Source organism: Cetorhinus maximus, chromosome 19 (assembly GCF_964194155.1).
Source record: "Cetorhinus maximus chromosome 19, sCetMax3.hap1.1, whole genome shotgun sequence".
NCBI classification, from domain to species: Eukaryota; Metazoa; Chordata; class Chondrichthyes; order Lamniformes; family Cetorhinidae; genus Cetorhinus; species Cetorhinus maximus.
In genome coordinates, this window is record NC_135897.1 from 36,850,506 (window position 1) to 36,873,199 (window position 22,694).

The following is a 22,694-nucleotide window of genomic DNA, read 5'->3' on the forward strand; positions in this document are numbered from 1 at the left end:
TATTATACATTTTATACACTGAAATAAAACTTAAATCTTTAGAAGTAACTGGATATGGACTGCACTTGCCATCGACAAAATGAGAAACAATTTTTAATACAGTATTAGCGACGTAATGGGCAGTTTTACAGGGGCCCCATCCAAAGATTTTTACTGAAATAACTCCTGCAGTTATTAATGATAAAATACAGCATGTTCAAACAGCACATTCTTGGCATTTGAAAAATGTGCACGCTATTTGGGAGTTTCCATTCAAGGCTTCATCCAAGCAGAATATCGCAAAAGCAGGGCAATAAAAGTGAGGCAGCTGCAGTTCATTCAACCAGCTTTATATACCCAATCCTTACAAGCACAGAGGTGCCAAACACTTCAGAAAAAAAAAATGCTATTACATCAACATTGAGAATCGGGGGAAAAAGAAATCGAACAATTATTTTATTTTTATTGATGGTATTTCACGTTTTCTAGATTTTATTTTATTTTTTTTTTACAGTACTGAAAACAAAATGAAAACACATTCACATTTTCTCGAAGAACTGTTAAAGATGATCTCTACATGGGTAAAACGGTGAGCAACCAGAAGTTGGGTCCATTTTTGTTCAAAATTATCACAGGGAATGAGGGCTTGATCTGAATAATCTAGTACACTTACTGCAATTTATTTGGAGAAGGTCTTCTTAATATTTTTAAAACGAACCTCCCAATTCATGCGATTATACAGTCCAGAACAGATAAACCTGTTGAATGCATCTTATGCTACATAAGTGTATACTTTGCGATCCTCAGGTGTTCGTGCCAAATATTCTCTCTCAATAAGTCCCTCGATTCTTTTTTTAATAACCACTGGGCTTGGTAAGAAGCGAGCCTTCAGCTGCTGGGTCACCTATGGATGGGAAAGGGCGAAAAAAGTTACTGAAGTCTCTTTAAACTGAACTACAATAAACTTCAAACTGTTGAAAATTCATTGATTTCTGTATTTTAAAGAGTGATCCTATTTCTTTTTACAGTATTGAAAACACATTCACATTTTCTCGAGGAACTTTTAAAGATGATCTCCACATGGGTAAAACAGTGAGCAACCAGAAGTTGGGTCCATTTTTGTTCAAAATTATCACAGGGAATGAGGGCTTGATCTGAATAATCTAGTACACTTACTGTAGCATTGAGGAAATGGTTCTAGGATTTCACAGCACTCAAGTGGGGGGATCTTGCAATTTTATAGAACTTGAGAAGCTGTGCAAAGGAAAATGCTGGTCTTTGATAGAACTGTAGATTGGGAATGCCATACTCAATTCACAGGAAAGGCAGCAGGGTGGGGTGGGGGTGGGAGGGCAGTAAGACAGAGCTTATGGGGAGGAAGCAGGATTCCTGGCAGCACTGAGTGCTAGTTTTCAAATGGGCTGTGGCAGCACTGGGGAGAAAATTCAACAATCGAACATCATTGGGGAGGCTGCTGGGATTTGGCAACGCTAAAAGGACTGGCATGAGGAGAACTGAGTGAAAGGGAAGGGTCGGGCGGGAAAGGCCAGGTAGATAATCTCACACACCGCTTAGCCCAAAGTTAAAGTGTAGACTTAAGTAAGGTCAAGGAGGCTAAACTCGCACGGCAGAAAAACACGACAGGAAACGTGCTACAGAAGAGTAAATTACAGGACATATGGATAACATTTGAGGGCCAATGTTATAAATGTGGATTTGATTCTTGGACTTTGATATGAGAAAATACCTTGTAAATGAACTATATACAAAACAACCAGTTTTAATTATTAGATATTTTACATGTACTTTTCTTTTTAAAAAAAATTTAAATCTCACCTCTGCTACCAGAACATTATGCTGCATCTTCTTCCTCGATTTCATGATGCGTACAATGGCAGCTTCAATTTCATGCTTTCTGTCATCATCAACTTTCTGGCGTGTTTCTTTTCGTTCTGGGTCAGACTCTCCTTGTTTGGCAGCAACTGTAAATTCAAACCAATAACTAATTTAAATCTTTAAGAACCAAATAATATCAAACTCACAATGCCTAAACTACTGACATTTCAATACTTGGTAAATCTAGCTTTTCTTTGACGAAACCAGAAGGAATTAATTAATTTCAAGCAGTGAAGTGAAAGATGCCATAATCCCAAAGCACCATAGGCTGCTCTATCATTAGAGAGAGACGACTGGTGGTGAGTTTAACCTGAGGGTCACCACACCTCAGGAGAGGGGCGAGGTCGAGAAGGCAGGGACTTCATGGATGACCTCAGCCAGTAAAGGAATTGAACCCAAGCTGTTGGCATCACTCTGCATCACAAACCAGCTATCCAGCCAACTGAGCGAATTTCAAGCAGAGCTACAGCATAGAATACAACACAGTAAATTAATATGGTCTTTTTTTTTGAGTAGCGGAAATATCAGCAAATCATACAAACATATGAATTAGGAGCAGGAGTGGGCCACTCAGCCCTTCGAACTTGCTCCACCATTCAATGAGATCATGGCTGATCTGATTGTAACCTCAACTCCACCCTCCCGTCTACCCCTGACAACTTTTCACCCCCTTGCTCATCAAGAATCTATCCACCTCTGCCTTAAAAATATTCAAAGACTCTCTTCCTCATAAGGCGTTGGAAGCAGTGTTCCAAAGACACTCAACCCTCAAAAAATTTTGTCTCATTGCTGTGCTAAATGGGTGACCCCTTATTTTTAAACAGTGGTCCCTTGTAGTAGATTCTCCCACAAGTGGAAACATCCTTTCCACATCGATCTTGTCAAGATCCCTCAGGATCTTATATGTTTCAATCAAGTTGCCTCTTACTCTTCTACAGCACACTAGCCTGTCTAACCTTTCCTCATAAGTTAAACTGCCCAATCCAGGTATTAGTATAGTAAACCTTCTCTGAACTCCAACGCATTTATATCCTTCCTTAAATAAGGAGATCAATACTGCACAGAGTACTCCAGATGTAGTCTCACCAATTCTCTGTATAAGTGAAGCATAATGTCGCTACTCTTGTATTCAATTCCCCTCGCAATAAACGATAACATTCTATTAGCTTTCCTAATTACCTCCTGTACCTGCATACTAACCTTTTGTCATTCATGCACTAGGACCCCTAGATCCCCCTGCATCTCAGAACTCTGCAATCCCTCACCATTCAGATAAATGTTACTTTTTCATTCTTCCTGCCAAAGTGGACAATTTCCTACTTTCCCACATTATACTCAATTTGTCAGGTCTTTGCCCACTCACATAACCTATCTACATCCCTTTGTAGCCTCCTTGTCTCCTCTTTATAACTTACTTTCCTACCAATCTTTGTGTCATCAGCAAATTTAACAACCATAGCTTCGGTCCCTTCATCCAAGTCGTTTATATAAACTGTAAAAAGTTGAGGCCCCAGCACTGATCCCTGTGGCACACCACTCGTTACATCTTGCCAACCACAAGAAGATCCATTTATGCCTACCCAATCTTCTATCCATGCCAATGTTACACTCTACACCATGAATGTTTATTTTCCACAATAATCTTTGATGTGGCGCCTTATCAAATGCCTTCTGGAAATCTAAATACAGAACATCCACGGGTTCCCCTTTATCCACAGCACATGTGGCTTCTTCAAAGAACTCCAATAAATTGGTGAAACTTAATTTCCCTTTCACAAAACCATGTTGACTCTATAACATTATAGCCCTGCTATAACATCTTTAATATTAAATAGCCTCTAACATTTTCCCTATGACAGATGTTACGCTAACTGGCCTGTAGTTTCCTACTTTTTGTCTCCCTCCCTTTTTGAATAAAGTCATAAGAACATTGACTTTTGCAGTGAGGATATGTGCTTCTGCAAATGCCCAGGAGTTTCCGCTCCACACAGTACTAATAGCTGAACCCAAGTGAATACTTCACTGCTAAACTACATACCTGCTGGTGAACAGGTGACTTTAGCAAAGCTGCGTAGATTGTAATGGCATACAATCAAGTACAAAGCTTTATTAAAAATCAAATTTCTCAATCAGGATACAGACTTCAAGTCAAGCACATGGGGCATGAAGACACAAATATATTTGCTGTTTTCACTCGTAAGAAACTTAACTTCTATATACGCTATTATTCAATTTTAAGAGGATGGGCAAAATAAGAGAAAAAGCAGTGATACTAAGATACTTAATCAACGCTTTATCCAGCCCAGTCACAACTCTGTGGCCTATTCTCCTGCAGCACCAAAACAGACAGTAGACAGGGACAGGAAAGCCTTAAAAATGGGGGGGGGGGGGGGGGGAATAACTATGAGCTAAGATCTAGGCCTAAAAAGCTAGTGTTAAATTGAGACCACTTCTCAGCCCTCTATATGAGCATTATCATCATCTTCCACCTGGCTGTCCAAGGCAGCAACTGTAAGTGGGGTGGCCCCAATGCAAACCATCATTTACATTTGGCAGGCAGGGAAGAGGCAGGATTGTAGCAGTTTTTGAAATTTAGCTCTATATTCAGAACTAGCAGGTTATACAGCCAAATTTTGCCCCCTTTTTCGTCATAATGCAATGTAGGATCTGGAGAAAAATCCATCTTGCCATTTCATTATATTAAATCTTCTGCTCTATTTGTCAGATTAGTTCGTCTAGCCTCTGTCTGAAATCTACCATTAGTCTTTGATCAGGAAAGGTAGAAGTAGAAAGAAGTAACAGAAATGACTTCTTCATAAAATTTAGGATCAAACCCCTGCCCAAGGAAAATGTGCAGATCGTATGAAAACTATAATAAAACTAACCAAATGTTTAATGAAGACCTACATAGAGTGGTTACTGGCCAGGACCAGATTCACCTCAGACTCCATAGAGTGCAGAGCTTGCAATTAATTTTGGAGCAGCTCAAGGATCCTGATGCCATCTTTTCAAATGCACAAATCAGCATCAGGTACAGTCACCTAATGAGCCTTTGCTGAAGCATTTTCCTTACATTTAAGTCCTTGTTTTCCCAGAAAGTCTACTCGTGTGCTTATTATCAGAATGTTCAAGATAGCTCTACACTTTGAGAAATTGAACAATGGTTAAATATAGAGGAAAAATCTGAGCTGATCAAAGTTTTTTTTCAGTGATCCAACTTCGTATCAACGAAGGAAAACAGCTATTTGGTGTAAATTTTACTGAAAGGATATTTGAACCCATTACTAGAATTATTTCCCCAACAAATTTTAGTAGTGTACAGTGAAGAAAATATTATGAAAACCAACAAACAATCATTCTATGAATAACAGTGGGGGAAAAAAGCTTGTGGTTTGGAACAGGGCAGGGTAGCAGCTCAATGGGATTAAAAACCTTAAAAGGGCAGGTGCACGGGAGGGTGGGGTGGTGCATCTTCAGTGGGGTGACACTAATATTTTATTGTTGCATGGAGGCCGAATGAAAGAAGAAATAAAATGTTTGTAACCAACTTATATAAAGTTGTCTTGAGCGTGAAATCCCTTCTTAAATATCCATTTTGCTGCTTACTTCATCTGATACACCATTGCACACTTTTGCCTCAACCTCAGCCCCACTGAAACACTTACACACATGCCTCCGTCAATCAATAATACTCTCTGCAAATTTCAATCTGTTAAAATCTCTGCTGCTCACATCCTGCCTAACACAAGGTCTCATTTGCTTAACACCCCGTGACTAATGAACTACATTGGTTTCCAGTTCCCCAAAGTATTGCATTTAAAATCCTCTCTCATAAATCCTTCCATGGCTTTTCCCATCTTTTGAAGCCTCAAGTTCCATATCTCTGATTTTGTCACCATGTCAACTGATGGAGGAGTTTTCCTTTGCATTGTCCTACATTTTTGGATTTCCTCTCTACAATGAGAAGCCTCAAGGCTCAACACTTAGATCAAGTTTTGGTCACACCTTGTAATCTCTTTTTTGTTCAACATCTATTTTTTCTTAAGTCTATTTGGGGAGCTTTTTAGAATGTTTCTAATAATAAATATCTTAATTGCAAGTTGTTTGTTTCGTATTTCCAGCAATGTTTAACACTGTTATGCATTATTATTAACTTTTTCCCACATTACTTCTGGAAATACTTCTTAAGAGGGAGAATTTTTTTTAAAGAAAGTACTTGCACTTCTCTTCTTTCCATTGTTATCCTTCCTTTTGAATATCTAGTATTTCTAATATGGTGTTACACCCAGAACAAGGGGATAAATCCAAAAAAATGCAGATGCTGGAAATCTCAAAATAAACTGGAAACACACAGGTGGTCAGTTGACATCTGTGGAGACAATACACATATTTACCTTTTAAATGCAGACTCTTCACCAGATAATATTAATATGTCTGTTCACCTCTTACTTTTCTAATTCTTAAATTCAAATTTAACATTTCTTTCCACAAATGCTGACAGACCTGCAGTGTGTTTCCAGTCCTGTGTTTTTGTTTGATGCTATCTGCAGAGATCCACAGCAATGCCGAATAGTGAATTTATGTTAAAAATGGTTAGCTTGGAGTGATAACCAGTTGACAAACAGTAAGTTTGAACTCATCAGATAGCTGGGATTTAAATCCTGTCCAAGCAGGATATAGGCCTCCTCACCAAAAGCCTGCAATTCTGGAGAATGTTGATAACTTATCCACTCTTAATTTATTTGGCCAAACACTGTGTGCAGTTACCCTTATCAGTGCAAAAAAAAAGTTTAATTGATTTTTTTTAAACAAACCTGTTTGAATCTTGACTCTGTGCAACTTTGACGTGAACTGATCATTCACTATAAAAACATGACCAGGCTCAATTTCTTTTGACTTGGGCTCTTTGCTAAGGACTCGTTGTGTTGGTTTGCCACATGCTAATGACTGAAGAGCTCTAATCAATTCTCGTTCAGGAATATCTGTCTCTTGCTGAATTTCCTGCAAATAAATTATAGCACTTTAAAAGGGGTATATTCACAAATATACCACATTTCTATATGCACTATTTTGTTAAGCATTAGCCAAGTGATAGGCCTTTTAGAAAAAGCATCTAAGTATTTCAATGAAACAATTCTAATTTTGACTTGGTCCGCATCATTGTAAAGTTTAAGTGCTTAGTAGAACAGGCACAAATATAGGAGAATAGAAAATATTGCAATGGGGAGAAATGCCAGGGCTCTCTCACAAACATCCTAGGATAACGTACCATCTTTGATATTGTTGTTTGCAGCTCATGCATTAACAAAGAAGAAACATGGACACACCAGCATCCCTCTGATAAACACATTTTTGGACAACTTGCAAGCATCATTATAAATAAAAACAAAAGCAAAATATTGCAGATGCTGAAAATCTGAAATGACAGAAAATGTGTTAACATTTCAGGTCGCTGGCCTTTCATCAGAATTAGTAAAAGTAAGAGATGTAAACAGTTTACACCACCTCTAGGCCCATTTCTTGTGTCTTTACTTATTCCATTACCACCTGCCTTGCACCATCATCCCTTTTGTCAATTAATCTCTCATGTCTTGTGACTCATCACAGATTTTCCCTTTTGTTCTCTCCTCCTTCCCTCACTTCTTTAAAAACATCTTCCTCATCTCTAACTTGTTTTCGGTTCTGATGTTAACTCCTTTTCTCTCTCCACAGACGCTGCCCGACCTGAGCACTTTCTGTTTTCATCTCTTTATAAATAACGTGCACTGTGTTAAGTTGCATTGCAAGTTTTAAATCAATCTGTTTAAATTTTTTACTTGAAAGATTGAGCTATAAGCTCATTTTGAAGTCAACCAGCCTCAGCATCCACTCTGGATCCTATTAAGTGATTTAGTTTGCTTCACTTACCAGTACTGCAAAGACTTTTCTGTTGATAAACATTCACACATAGGATCAGTCTATTCTGAAGCACGTTTAACAACAAATAAAGCAATTATCTATCTCACAGCAGCAATTGAACAGTCATTTGCTCTTTACATACAATTATTTTGCTATTAAGAAAGGACATGCAACATCACTTATATAGGAAGTCAAGATTTCATCTTGTGAAGAGAGCAAGAACTTATTTTTCCTAACATGGCAGTCTTTAACATGCATCACATTTTTGTCATATTCTATTCTCACCTCAAATGTGTATTTCTCTCTGTTGTTGAACAGCATTAATATAGTCATCTGGAAAGTAGATACTTGCAATATGTGCTTTCTGGTATTCGAGCCAGTTACTTGAGCTCCACCTACTCCAACTTCAGAACCATCTTCCTGTTAAGACAAAAATGTATAATTTATAATAAACAAACATTCAACCCACTCTTATATGATTATTTTTGAAACATTAGTATGTAACATGGTTTTTCCAAGACAGTGAAATCATATTAAACACAAGTTTGCTAGCTCAAAAATGGCACAAATTTGGCTAAACTTTCTGGCATTAAAATCAACGGACTCCACCTCAGTGAGTGCGTAGTTGTAAGAGCAAATGATGTAAAGCTAGGTGCTTTTTAAAATATTAACAAACCTGCAAAACAATGCTACAAATGGTTTCACATCAAAAAGGATGAGTTAACATTTTAAAAATTTCCTTTAAAACAAATGCCAGACACGATGCTGCAGCTGACATTTTGGTGGTCTCCTAAGCTTAATTAATTGAGACTAAACTTCAATTCACTATCAAGAATATAATTTCTCCCTATCATCCACTCAAAATTATGTTAGTAGCATGTTATTCAATGCATCACCCGTCAACCGCTATTGGTTTAACAAGCACTCCATTCATCAGCACATTAATAAAGTCAAATCTTACTCAAACTCTATAGTAAACTGAAAATAGTTGTCAATTGCTTTACCCTCTCAAAAGGTGAGGTTTTGCCTGGCTTTTTTCAATATAAATTCTGAAGGATAGGTTTAACCCTTTCAGAAAGAAGAAAAAGACACAGAGTGCATCTCAGAAGTATTTTTAATTAAGGTCGGATAGTTTAAACACATAGCTTTAAGCTAAATAGCTTTTCTGTTGAGCAAAATACTGCAGATGCTAGAACTCTGAAATAAAAACAGAAAATGCTGGAAACATTTAATGGGTCATGCAGAGTTTGTGGAGAGGATTAATATTCACCATTTGGAACCTTGGTCAGAACCTTGAAGAGTTACTAAACCTGAAATGTTAACTCTACCTTCCTCCCTCCACAGATGAAGCTTGATCTGCTGAATGCCACCAACCTTGCTGATATTGATCTATTGTGATGAAACTTATACTTATCCAAGTTTGCAGTTCGGAGGTCAGGAATTCCAATTCCTGATGATCCTCAGGCCTTTCACACATGCACCGGCCTGGAACTGGCTGTACATGCGCAGTTTGGTTTTTCTCACACTTTAAGCCAAGGACGTGCCCTGCGCACCTGCGCAGAAGAAAGAAAGAAGAACAGCGCAAAAACCCAGGTCAATGGGCCTGATATGGAGCACCATTATCAAGTATGCATCCCAGGGACAGGGACAGGTCCCAAGCCAGGAAGGGGTCAGGGAGAGGTCCCAAAAGGAAGTCCCAGGTTAGGGATAAAAGACACGGACAGAAATAGGTCTTAAGATGAAAAGATAGGAGCAAAGAAATAGACTCCAAATTAAATATAGAGCTGCAGGAAGCAGACTTTAAGCGAAGTGGGCATTAGAGAGGCCTTGAAAATCCGAGAAGGCAGCTGAAGGTTGGTGATTCCATTCTGCAGGCCTTGGGGCAAAGGTACCTCTTTGGAGCAGTGATGTTCTGCTTGGCACATCCGAAGATCTGAGATTGTGCTTGGACGATGAAGTACTCAGATATCCAGGGGAAAAGAATCTTGGAAGGCGAGATTGAAACCCTACAAGGTGGGTCATTGTTGAAACTGAGAGCGAGTGGGAGCAACTTTTGGAGAAAATTCCAAGGCAAGATCTTCAAATTGGAGATTGGAAACCCTCGTGAGAAGATGAAGTTTCAGTGAGGTTGGCTGGCTTACAATGTGACAAGCGCCTGGGAGGGCCATTGAGAAATCCATGGAATCGGTTTTGGTCACATCTTACATTTATTGCATAGTATGGTGTGTTCGACCACACTTTACCTGTTGATTCATATATACTCTCACATTCAGGGTAATTACAAGGTAGATAATGTAAATTGTTTTATCTTTCTGAAGTTGTATAGTAAAGGTTATTTTTGTTTGTTCCAAACCCGTGGAATCTTGTGGCTTTATTCACTTAGTAAACATCTTGAATCTCATACATTTTCTACTTTAAACAAAACGTTATTGGTCCCCAACTGGATCTATCCCCATGACCCAGGGTCTGGCCAAGGATCATAACACTATGCATTCATGAATTTAGCTTTGTCTACAAGAATTGCTATGTAGCAGTGCCAGCACCTACTTCTCAAGCTTTTGCCCAGAAGCACTGATTGTCTCATTGCGTGATGTCACTTGGATATATTATCTCAGGCACACTGCAATTAATTTTGATTACTTTTCTTTAAAAGGCACTAATACTATTGCCTGAAATGGGCTAGTGATATAAGCATCTGTATACTTCAGTGAGATGTGTTTATGCATTTAACTGGAATATTTAACACTGAATTAATGAAAAAAGAATGTCTATTTAAACTGTTTCTATTGAAAATGTGATTCTTTGTACAGCTAGTTTTACAGCTCAATATATACAAAATGAACCAAATGATTAAGCTCCAGATGCAAAGATTGAATTCCTGATTAAACTTGAATCCTCCCTTCCACTTTCTGTCAAACTTAACCTGCAATGAAATGTGTGTAAATTTATGCTTTTTTAAAAAAATATGCTTTTGATGCAATTTATGGACCACAGCATCATCTTTGAAGTCTTTAATATTTCATCTTAGCAGCTAAACAAAAGCCACTAAAAGTATGCATAACTTTCATTGCATACTACCAGACACTAATCGAGATTACTATCAAGACGACAATGGTTCCCTTTATTTCCCTCCCTATAATCAACCTGTAACCAGTTTCTAGGTGTTGAATTTTTTTTTCATTAATTACTGTGAAGGCACTTGCCTTTTTCACAGGTCCATAGAAAGTGGCATTTAAGTCTGCCGAACCCATGTGGTGTTGGAGTGTGAGCTGTCGACCACTGTGCTTTGCCAAATAGAATCTGCAATGAAAACAAAAGTCAGCATTTCCAAAAACTTTCATAAAAATCTCTATATTGAAACGTAAGACAAAGACAATAGCATTTAATTATACTTGATTATATGATTTATATGATTAAGTTCAAGCAGTGGTCACTAAAAATTCATTCATTCTTGATTGGCGTTGGCCACAAAGTGTTACTAATGCAGGACTTTACAAGGCAGTTATGTTTGAAAATGCCTCCTTTATTTTGAGGTGAAACAGGATGTTCTGGAGGGGGGGGACGGTGGCCACACTAAACATCTGCCTGGAACTGCAAATTAACTTTTATGATTGTGGAGTTTTATTCTTTCAGCTTTTAATCGTTGTTGCAGATGCAAACATTTTTTAAAAATCTCCCTCTTACAGCGACTTGCTGTGGAAAAATGCATGGAAAATTAAATGGGCAAGGGAAAGTCTAAGGAATGGTGCATGATACAGTAAATTCTGGCCTATTATTCAGTTTGCATTCAGAACAATTCAGGTTGGCACATTACTAACTTAATACAGATTCTAAAAGGCTGTCAGTTTGCACACTTTAAAGGACAAAAAAAGGCCCAAACTTACAAGTAACACCATTGAATAAAATAAGATAAAATGATTTGTTTCCAGCTGAAGTTCAGAGCCATTAAGAACATAAGAAACAGGAGCAGGAGTAGACCATATGGCCCCTCGAACATGTTCCACCTTTCAATATGATCATAGCTGATCATTGGTCGTAACTACGCTTTCCTGCCTACTTCCCATATCCCTTGATTCTGAGAGGCCAAAAATCTTTATTTCAGCCTTAAATATATTCAATAATGGAGCATCCAGTGGATAAAGAACTCAAAAGATTCCCAACCCTTTGAGGATAGGAACTTCTGATCGTCTCAGTTCTAAATGGTTACACCTTTACCCTGAGACTGTACCCCAATGTTCTAGATTTCCCAGCCAGGCAACCCACCTTTCAGTATGTACCCATTGGAGTTCCTTCAGAATCTTGTATGTTTTGATATGGGCTGAGGGGGTGGGGTATTGCATTCAAGAGCTCAGAATATACAAACGCATTAAGTAGACTAAATACACGAAGTAGCATTATGCAGATCAATCATTTCCATGAAAAACGGTGCCAATTAACGTCAGAGCAACTGTCACATGGCAACTAAAATTAAATGCATAATCATACAGTTGTGGATGCCAAGAAATAGTTGCATTATATATGCAGGTCCAATCAATAAGTTCTATTTGATAATTTATTCACTCCATATAAAACATTAGCTAGGTAACAGATGGAGTACTTGGTCCAGTTGAGGAAGAGCATAAAGAATCCAGTGAAGAGAGAGAGATGATTCTAGACTGTGTATTAGTGAGAGATGAAGAAAGCAAGTTGTTCTCCATTCAAAGCAAGACTGGTCAGGACGTGATTCAAACTGAAACTAAATGAACTGAGTCGGTCAACATGGAATGGTATTCTATATAATTCCATATTACAGAACTTGAATATACACTAAAAGAGCTCACAAACTTAATTTTAAGCACTGCATTTTTTTTTTAAAAAGGAGCCAGAGCTAATTCTGGTAGCTCCAAACCAGGGTGAAAGTAGGAGGATAAAGAGACATGGGATTAGAAGTACTGCATGTGTGGCGTATAAATAAGAAAACGGGTGGGATTAATGATCTGTTTGCAATTTACTTTCTAAATAATTAATTTCAAGCACCTTATTTTATGCATGGAGTTGTTGACATTTGCTGCCACAAATAAATTCAGCTAAACAATATAAAGGCAGACCAGATTGTCAATTAAGCAGGCTCGTGGATGAAAAAGCTTAAAAAAAACTCAGGTTCTGAAACAGATTAGTTGGATTGGATAGGATATCCTTTCCTTATACCTATATTTTTGGATCTCTGAAGGTCCAATTTACACAGGTTCAACTCTTTAGAAAATTCCACAAAGCTTGCTGCTGAAACATTTTCCATCTTGCCATCCGCATTGTTATGCTTGCCAAAACCACTAAATTGTCCTGCAGTTATGGCTCTTGAGATATTCATGTATCTCATGTTTCATACAGGTTTTATATAGTTACACAAAATAAATCAGACTCCAATTCTTTGTTACAAATAGTTAATCCAAACATTGAAATTTTACATTTAATAAAGCAGATGAATCAAAATTCTTACAGGTTAGTCAACTTAGAGCTAGGCTTTTAGATGTTTTAAAAAAAAGTGATTGTGCAGCAGTGAAAATTAAAATAAAACTTTTCACATGTAATGCATTTAATTCTGCAGCCAAACCACTCTAGTGTTAAATTAAACAGAAAACAATTTACTTATTTTTATCCACAATGAGAACATTTTAATTAATCTAGCTTTTAATTTTGATTCTGTTACCATGTAACTATGACATCTCAAGCTACTATTGAAGTAGAATAAAATAAATGATCAAAGGCTCTTAAAACAAAGTTTTTTTTCTATGAAGTTTTACCTTCTAAAGACTTCAAAGGCATGTCGTGGTGCTGGGGGGATGTTACATTTTGGTGTTGCGGACTGAGTAGGCCAATAACCTGTAGTCAGAACTCTTACTGTCAAGTCAACACCCCCTAGAGACACCTGAGAAAAAAAGAGCATAGCTCATTTTTATATATTTCTGTAATTACAACAGGCACTGCACATGGCAGAATATAATGGTCTAGATTTTGTGGTTAGCGGTAAACCGATGGCATTTCCCACAGACCTCAAAGAAAACTGCCCACTAAGATCTTGTGATCTTTATGGTGTTGATTTCACCTTTCCTGACATTAGTTTGATTCTGCCACCAAATCTAAGGGATTTCCATGTCTCCAGCAGCAGTGTTATCATTAGGCAAACTAAGCAGCCAATCACTTAGAATTTTCACAGAGAGCAAACCCAAAAGTAAAAAGTGTGCTGATTCTCATTCACTTCTTACACAATTTACAGAGTGAAATAAAGACTGGGACATACATATGGGAATATGGTAGGAGTTGAAATATCAAACTATAAAAATTGAAAAACCTATGGAATTTAATCAATGTAGAAGTTTGATATTCCACAAATATAAAATTAGTTTCTCAGAGCGAGTTGTTCAGCAGTATTTATGAATTTAGCACACTATTAAAAACCCAATTACATTTTATTCAACAAGGTGCAGCATTTTTTGTTTCTTTAAAAAGACAGCATAAAGGGAAAGTTCGTGCCAGTTAAAGTGATTTTGAAAGGCTACCTTCTGCATGGATTTCAACAGTGCACCCCTGTGGAGGAGCAGGGAATCACTAATGGCAACTTCTGAATTTTGTGTTTACTGCACAAATGTGGGCAGCAGCAGTTGCCATCAGTTTCACAGCTGTAAACGCCTGTAGTTCTGCCATCAATACAATCACAAAATCTGGACCATTATTCATTATATACTAAAATTTAGTTTGTCTTTTTAAAAAAAAATAGATTCAGTCATTATAAATCTTAATTATCCATATATATTACATAGTACCATGACATAAGGCCATTGCTGGCCCTATGTTTACATTTCGAGGACAAAACTAGTATATCATTTATAGCATTTGTGGTGGTGGGTGGGGGCAAAGAGAGGTCAAAACTTGAACACAGAAAATCTACTCTTCTAATTATACAATCTTTATCAATTATAGTCTACAAAATAGAAACATTCAATAGTCAATAAATAATAGACCAATGGGTTACATGTCAAATTAGAAACTTTGATTTTCAAATCACATGGAATTTGTCCATACCTAGTACTATACTAAACACTTTACTGAAACATCATCTTACCCCAGTAGTTTGTAAGTGCTGTCGAAACTCATCCATTGTTGTATTCGAGATACTCATGTCCCTGAACATTCCTTCTAGTTTAGATGTGAACTGGCAGCCACACTCCGTCTGAAGGAAAAGAAACATTTAATGTAACAATTGAAGAAATCAGATGTAATCTCAATGTACATGCAACAATCCAAGACCCAAAAATAGGACTCATTAAATAATATATATATTTTGCATATCCTAATCGCTGAATTCAACATAATTAAATACAAACTAAAACAAACATTCTCACAAAATTATACTTTATATTTATTTTCTAAGAAGATGCAAAAGAGATCTTGTTTTGAGTCCGTATGACTCTTCTTCAGATCTGAAGAAGAGTCATACGGACTCGAAACGTTATCTCTGTCTCTCTCTCTACAGGTGCTGTCAGACTTGCTGAATTTTTCCAGCATTTTTTGTTTTCATTTCAGATTTCCAGCATCTGCAGTATTTTGCCTTTACAAAAGAGGTCTTATTGAAGATAAAATGAAATAAACTGCCAGATTATGATTTTAAATAAAGTTGTTTCAAATGAAAATCTCAATATTTTGAACAATATTAGTTAACGATCCCAGGAATGAAAGGCTTAACATATGAGGAACGTTTGAGGGCTCTGGGTCTATAATCGATGGAGTTTAGAAGGATGAGGGGGGATCTGATTGAAACTTACAGAACACTGAAAGGCCTGGGATAGAGTGGACGTGGGGAAGATGTTTCCATTAGTAGGAGAGACTAGGACCCGAGGGCACAGCCTCAGAGTAAAGGGAAGACCTTTTAGAACAGAGATGAGGAGAAACTTCTTTAGCCAGAGAGTGGTGAATCTATGGAATTCATTGCCACAGAAGGCTGTGGAGGCCAGGTCATTGAGTGTATTTAAGACTGAGATAGATAGGTTCTTGATTGGTAAGGGGATCAAAGGTTACGGGGAGAAGGCGGGAGAATGGGGTTGAGAAACTTATCAGCTATGATTGAATGGCGGAGCAGACTCGATGGGCCGCATGGCCTAATTTCAGCTCCTATGTCTTATGGTCTTAAGTAAATCTTGACAGTTAATTTATTCAAATTCAGAAAATTTCATTCAATTGAATAATGTTGAATCCAATTATGTACTGTGGAATTTCAACTGAAATAAGTAGCAACTTTGACATATTGCTGCTCCTTCTGAACATTATTATTTGCGGAATTCAAGTTCTACCATAAAGAAAGCAACCTTATTTTAAAATCAGTCAAAGCCTGTACAACAGAGTATAGTACAGCTAATGGCAAAGTTTCATACAGCAAGCTGGATGCACTGAACTAGATAGTGCTTAAATTAGTAGTAACTGGAGGTAAATTAACTTCACACAATTAAGTTCTTGATTGCCCAAACAATATAACTATATTTATAACTCATAACAGACCAGTCCTGCTTCCCTCTATAGCAAAAGAAATTTATCTTTTGTTAACTCAATATAAAATGACATGGAATCGAAACAACGATCACACAATTTCCTTACAGGTATAAAGCAGATTTGCATAACTTTTTTTTTTACCAAAACAAGTTATATTAAAGTTTCAAGCTTCACTTTACTTCTGATTCATTGTCTCAACATTTGATGGCAGTCTTGTGAACTAAAATTGTCACTGTGCTTTTTACAGAACTTGCTCAAAAGATAAGTTAATAAATGATAAACATTTTAAATTAACCAGTGGAAGCTTAAATAATATGGCATAGTCTCATTAGCATTTTTAAAAACTTATTTAGGACCTATCCATCCTCAGAATCATGCTTTTCTAACCAGTGGCATTTATAATTCACTATGTAATTTTTCAAGCTGCATCTTGTACTTCCTTCATGCCATTTCCTCTAAACATTGTACATAAATAACCTTTGATTTTTTACAATTATACTTTTGCAGTGGAAGATTACAGTAATAAGCGTTCACCAATATTAATGCAAATGTGACTAGAAATTGTTTAATACTATAATTTAAGATTTACATTTTCACCTTAAGTTTCGAGATCATATTTTTCTCTGAGTCATCAGATACACTTTTATTAGTGAGGAGCCGTCTGGCCAGATGTTGTTTGTAGTATCGTTCAAATACATCTTTCTCCTGCATAAATCGGAACAGAACCATGGCCTTGTCCAAGATAGTCTCTACTTCTTGTTCTGTCAACTTAAAACAAAAAAAAATGAATCTCACCTTTATAACAGGACACCTTTGTCTTAGATTAAATGCTACTTTAAATGTGTCTAGGAGTTCAATTTCATCACAGAACATTTAATCATTTCAAATGATAGTCATCTGTACAGATCTGTAACCCTGATTGGCATTTAAATCTCAATTACAGCTCACAATATACATCCTCAGAGAGTTAACAATTCAACCTAATACTAATAAAATCTTTTGTCTGAACAAGTTGCAAGTGGAATTTCTGAATTTATCCACTTAATCACAGCACATAGATATTAAAACATGGCCTTGAAATTTCTGCAACATTTCCACCAGATAAAACTGAAATCTGTACAGAAACAAATCATGGTACAGTGTCTTAAAAATGAGTTACGGCCATAACCATTTGCTGGAGAATACACAATTTGCTATGCGGATTCAAAAATCCATTCAGATGAAGGAGCCATCATCCATAAAGCCAAGTCCCAGATCAGAATGTCAAGTTTCAGATGATTGTGCCCAGAATCTCAAGGATACTTGCATTCATGGTCACATGAAATCAGCGTTAGTCACTCGTACCTGCAGTCACCTGTACCTGAAGGCTGATCCAGGTCCAATTCTTCTGCAACTATAGCCTGCATTTTGCTGTCAGTAGTGGAGCTTCAGCGCTCACTGCTGACCTCGAAATATGCTACTCACAAAGACCTAGCAATCTCTGCGGCATGCATTTCCCTTTCTGAAGGTCAGTTTGAATTTAGTGCCAAGTCAAGTGGATATCCAGGTGTCCCAGCAGCAGCAGCATCAAGCAGGGTAAACAGCCACTTACAATGAAGAATTTTCACATACAGCAAACCAGGAAGTAAAATGCACTGAAGTTTTCAATTTAATTAAAAAATTTACAGAGAATGAAATAAAATGACTGGAGCATAAACATGGGATTAAGTTAGAAGATGAATTATCAAATTAAAAAAATAAAATGATTGTTTATGAATATAGAAATCCAACATTCCACAACTATAAAACTAGCTTTTTAGGGCCAGTGCAGCTGGTCAACAGCAATTATGAACTTAAAAAACATAATTCAACAAAATACAACTTAAGAGGTTTAACAACAGGATTAATATCACAAAAAGGACAAGTTTTCATCAGTTCAGTAATTTCTACTTGGCTGCAGTTGGGGAAACGTCCAACACTGCACCCTATGGGGAAAACGTAGGCCGGTGTTTTACATGGAGACGTTGGCCCCGGCCCTTAATTGTGGGTAAGCGAGCCTCCACTGGCCCTGGGAGCCACAACTCAAATGTTACATTCTTCAGGCAATTAATTGCCTGAGGTCATGGCTTCTTACCTCCAAGAGCTGTTGGCTAATCAGAGTGCCAGCAATGTGGCCCTAGAAGGGCCACCGGGAGTGGTGGCTGCTGCTGGGACTTCAGCAGGCTGTAGTTCAGCTGTCATTGAGAAAGCCCAGAGTGCAGGTGAAGTGGGGTCAGGGCTCACCAGGGCCAATCAGGCAAGCCCTGAGCAAAGAGGCATGGGGGGAATGGAGTTCGATCACGGGGGTCTTCCAGTCGGGCACCCCTTGCCACTGGGAGGACCCTCCACGAATCACAGGGTGCCCAGTCAGGAGAGGCCATCACATCAACTGCGGATCCTGCAATGAGGCCACCAAGTTTACCGGGCGGCCACCCGAGGTGGCAAACTGCCCATCCAGCAACAGTGGGAAGAGGCCCGTCTTATGTGCCAATTTATGGTCACTTGTAGTCCTCAATTGGTCTAAGGGCAAGCAGGCCACCTACCTTAAGGCTGGTAAAAATGCCAGCAGAGGCAAAAAGACAATGGGCATGCCACTTCTGCCATGCCACACAATTTTACACTCTCCACCTCCCAGCCCATTCCCATGGAGTGGGGGTCTGTAAAATTCCAGCCGTAGAATCACTGACTACATTGTCTATATTTCCTTGCTTAACTGCGTCTCTGCAGACTCCAGGGGCAGAATTTTTAGGTCGACGGGTGGGGTTGATCAGTGGGTCCGGGATAGGCCCGGTTAACAGACCTCCAGTCTCGATCGGCCCCCAACCACAATTTGAAGCTGGCTAGCCAATTAACGGCCAGCCAGTGTGAAACATGCGCTGAAATGCTCAGCGCTGCCAGGGTGGGGGTGGGAGAGGACAGGCACTGACTTAAGCATGCGCAAGCGCTGAATGAAAGCTCCCTGAAGGCAGAGAGCTGCCTCAGGGAAAAGACTCAAAAACAATTAAATAAAGTTTTTAAAATCAAGAAAAAAATGTCCAAGCATCGCAATTGGTCACCTGAACATATACACAATAAAAATGATATCCATAGATTTTTTTAAAATTTTATAACGGAAACCTCATCCATTTCATGAGGATGAGGTTTTGCGAAAAATGCAAAGTCTGCCTGGCCGATTCGCCTGTCCGTCAACCCTAAGTTTGGACCATGAAAAATCAGAGACAATTGCAACTTTAATTACACTAATTGACCTCTAATTGCTGGCGGGCGCGCTTCCGACTTATGCATGCGTCCGCTGACCAAAATATCACACAAGCACAGGATGACGTTGGGACGCTTGCCCGATGTCATCTCGCGCGATTTTGCATCCAATCGTGTCAGGCACCCGCACGCTGCCCTAAAAATCCTGCTTCAGAAGTTGCAGTCAGTTTCAGAGGAGTAATGAATAAACACTGACAGTTTTGCACTCATTAGTACCACAAAATCCTGGTCAACTACCTTAAGTTCAATTTTAATTAATTTAAATTCAATTAGAATAAAGCAGGACACACCTGTGTGTTCTCAACTAACTGCTGGTCACAGGTCTTATGTACCAAGGGCAGATCAATGCAGGCAATTGAAGTCAATTAACCAATTAAAAAATAAGACCAAGAGCATTCAAACAGCCAACTGAAAAATAGCTGATTTTCTGGCAATTGCACTCCTGTGTTTCAATCGCAATTTGAGTACACTTTTATTGCATTGATTCATGAGTGACACCTAGTTGGACTTATCCTAAATGAGTTTCTGCAGAAACTTGAGCATATCACCACCTCAGCAAACAGCAGTGTCGTGCACATTTTTTCTGGGTCAAAGAGTTTTGACAGTTGAAAGGTCAAAGATACACCAACTAGAGCATGAACTTAGCAAGAAAGTCAAAATTAGAAAGTTAATGAATTGTGGAAAAATATTGAAGACCTGATAAAGTTGTAAATTGCAAAACAGATGTGCCAATCCTATTAAGAACCAAAATGTCATGCAACAAGGACAGCAAACAACCAATAGGCTATGATACAACAGTCAAAGATTAACTGAGAACCCAGGTTAACAACAACCTAGTCGCAACAGCAGAAAACAGTGTAGAATTTTTTTTTATTGTACTCTTTCATGGGATGTGGGAGTTGCTGGCTAGGCCTGCAATTATTGCTTATCCCTAATTGCCCTTGAGAAGGTAGGAATAAGCCACCTTCTTGGAACTGCTGCAGTCCATGTGGTGTAGGTACACCTACACTGCTGTTAAGAAGGGAATTCCAGGATTTTGACTCAGCGACAATGAGTTCCAAGTCTGGATAGTGTGTGGCTTAGAGGGTAACTTGCACATGGTGGAGTTTCCATGCACCTGCTGCCCTTCTTGGTGTTAGAGATCACAGGTTTGGAAAGTGTTGTCGAAGGACCCTTGGTGAGTTGCTGCAGTGCATCTTGAAGATAGTACACACTGCTGCCATTGTGCATTGGTGGTGCAGGGAGAGAATGTTGAAGATGGTTAATGAGGTGCCAATCAAGTGGAATGCTTTGTCCTGGATGGTGTTGAGCTTCGAGTGTTATTGGAGCTGCACTCATCCAGGCAAGTAACATTACATTCTATCACATTAAACTTCATAGTGCTTTGATAGGCCATTTCAGAGGCTATTTAAGGGTCAACTACACTGCTGTGGGTCTGGAATCACATGTAGGCTAGAACAGGTAAGGACAGCAGATTTTGTTAATATGATAGAATTTACCCTGCAATTTGAGAGGAAAAAGCTGGAATCAGATGTAACGGGACTACAGTTGAATAAAGGCAACTACAGAGGCATGAGGGAGGAGCTGGCCAGAATTGACTGGGAGATGAGCCTAGCAGGAAAGACAGTGGAACAGCAATGGCAGGAGTTTCTGGGAGTAATTTGGGAGACACAGCAAAAATTCATCCCTAGGAAGAAGAAGCATACTAAAGGGAGGACGAGGCAACCATGGCTGACAAGGGAAGTCAGGGACAGCATAAAGGCTAAAGAGAAAGCATACAATGCGGCAAAGAGCAGTGGGAAACCAGGGGATTAGGAAGCCTACAAAGACCAACAGAGGACAACTAAAAAATAAATAAGGAGGGAGAAGATTAAATATGAGGGTAAAGTAGCCAGTAATATAAAAGAAGATTGCAAGAGTTTTTTTTTAGATATATAAAGGGTAAGAGAGAGGCAAAAGTGGACATTGGGCCGCTAGAAAATGATGCTGGAGTAGTAGTAGTGGGGAACAAAGAAATGGCGGAGGAACTGAATAGGGACTTTGCGTCAGTCTTCACAGTGGAAGACACGAGTGACATCCCCAAAGTTCAAGAGAGTCGGGGGGCAGAGGTGAGTATTGTGGCCATTACCAAGGAGAAGGTGCTAGGAAAACTGAAAGGTCTGAAGGTGGATAAATCACCTGGACCAGATGGATTATACCCCAGAGTTCTGAAGGAGATAGCTGAAGAGATAGTGGAGGCGTTAGTGGTGATCTTTCAGGAATCACTGGAGTCAGGGGGGGTCCCAGAGGACTGGAAAATCGCTAATGTAACCCCCCCCTGTTTAAGAAGGGAGTGAGGCAAAAGACGGGAAATTACAGGCCGATTAGCCAGACCTCGGTCGTTGGTAAGATTTGAGAGTCCATTATTAAGGATGAGATTTCAGAATACTTGGAAGTGCATGGTAAAATCGGGCAAAGTCAGCATGGTTTCATCAAGGGGAGGTCATGCCTGACAATCTGTTAGAATTCTTTGAGGAGGTAACGAGTAGGTTAGACAAAGGAGAGCCAATGGATGTTATCTACTTGGACTTCCAGAAGGCCTTTGACAAGGTGCCGCACAGGAGGCTGCTCATTAAGATAAGAGCCCATGATGTTAGAGGCAAGGTACTAGCATGGATAGAAGATTGGCTGTCTGGCAGGAGGCAGAGAGTGGGGATAAGGAGGTCCTTCTCAGAATGGCGGCCGGTGACTAGTGGAGTTCCGCAGGAGTCAGTGTTGGGACCACAACTTTTCACTTTATACATTAATGATCTAGATGAAGGAACTGAGGGCATCCTGGCTAAGTTTGCAGATGATACAAAGATAGGTGGAGGAACAGGTAGTATTGAGGAGGCGGGGAGGCTGCAGAAGGATTTGGACAGGTTAGGAGAATGGGCAAAGAAGTGGCAGATGGAATACAACGTGGGCAAGTGTGAGGTCATGCACTTTGGTAGGAAGAATAGAGGCATAGACTATTTTCTAAATGGGGAGAGAATTCAGAAATCTGGAGTGCAAAGGGAATTGGGAGTCCTAGTCCAGGATTCTCTTAAGGTTAACTTGCAGATTGAGTCAGTATTTAGGAAGGCAAATGCAATGTTGGCATTTAT

The 22,694-nt window shown here is 38.9% G+C and overlaps 1 protein-coding gene across 2 annotated transcripts in view; it reads right to left on the minus strand.

The window, feature by feature from the left end:
- Positions 1–313: 313 nt before the first annotated feature.
- cul3b (cullin 3b) overlaps positions 314–22,694 on the minus strand; it is a 100,737-nt gene continuing 78,356 nt past the window's right edge. Inside the window, exons 9-16 of one of the 2 annotated variants that reach the window (XM_078563731.1) lie at positions 16,891–17,061; positions 14,873–14,980; positions 13,554–13,678; positions 10,977–11,073; positions 8,059–8,193; positions 6,690–6,876; positions 1,816–1,961; positions 314–883 (exon numbers count right to left, since the gene is read on the minus strand). In XM_078563731.1, the coding sequence (XP_078419857.1) occupies positions 752–883; positions 1,816–1,961; positions 6,690–6,876; positions 8,059–8,193; positions 10,977–11,073; positions 13,554–13,678; positions 14,873–14,980; positions 16,891–17,061 (1,101 nt within the window). In that variant the 3' untranslated portion in view covers positions 314–751. Of the gene's footprint in view, positions 884–1,815; positions 1,962–6,689; positions 6,877–8,058; positions 8,194–10,972; positions 11,074–13,553; positions 13,679–14,872; positions 14,981–16,890; positions 17,062–22,694 lie in introns of both variants that reach the window. The other variant, XM_078563730.1, reaches the window with a different exon arrangement.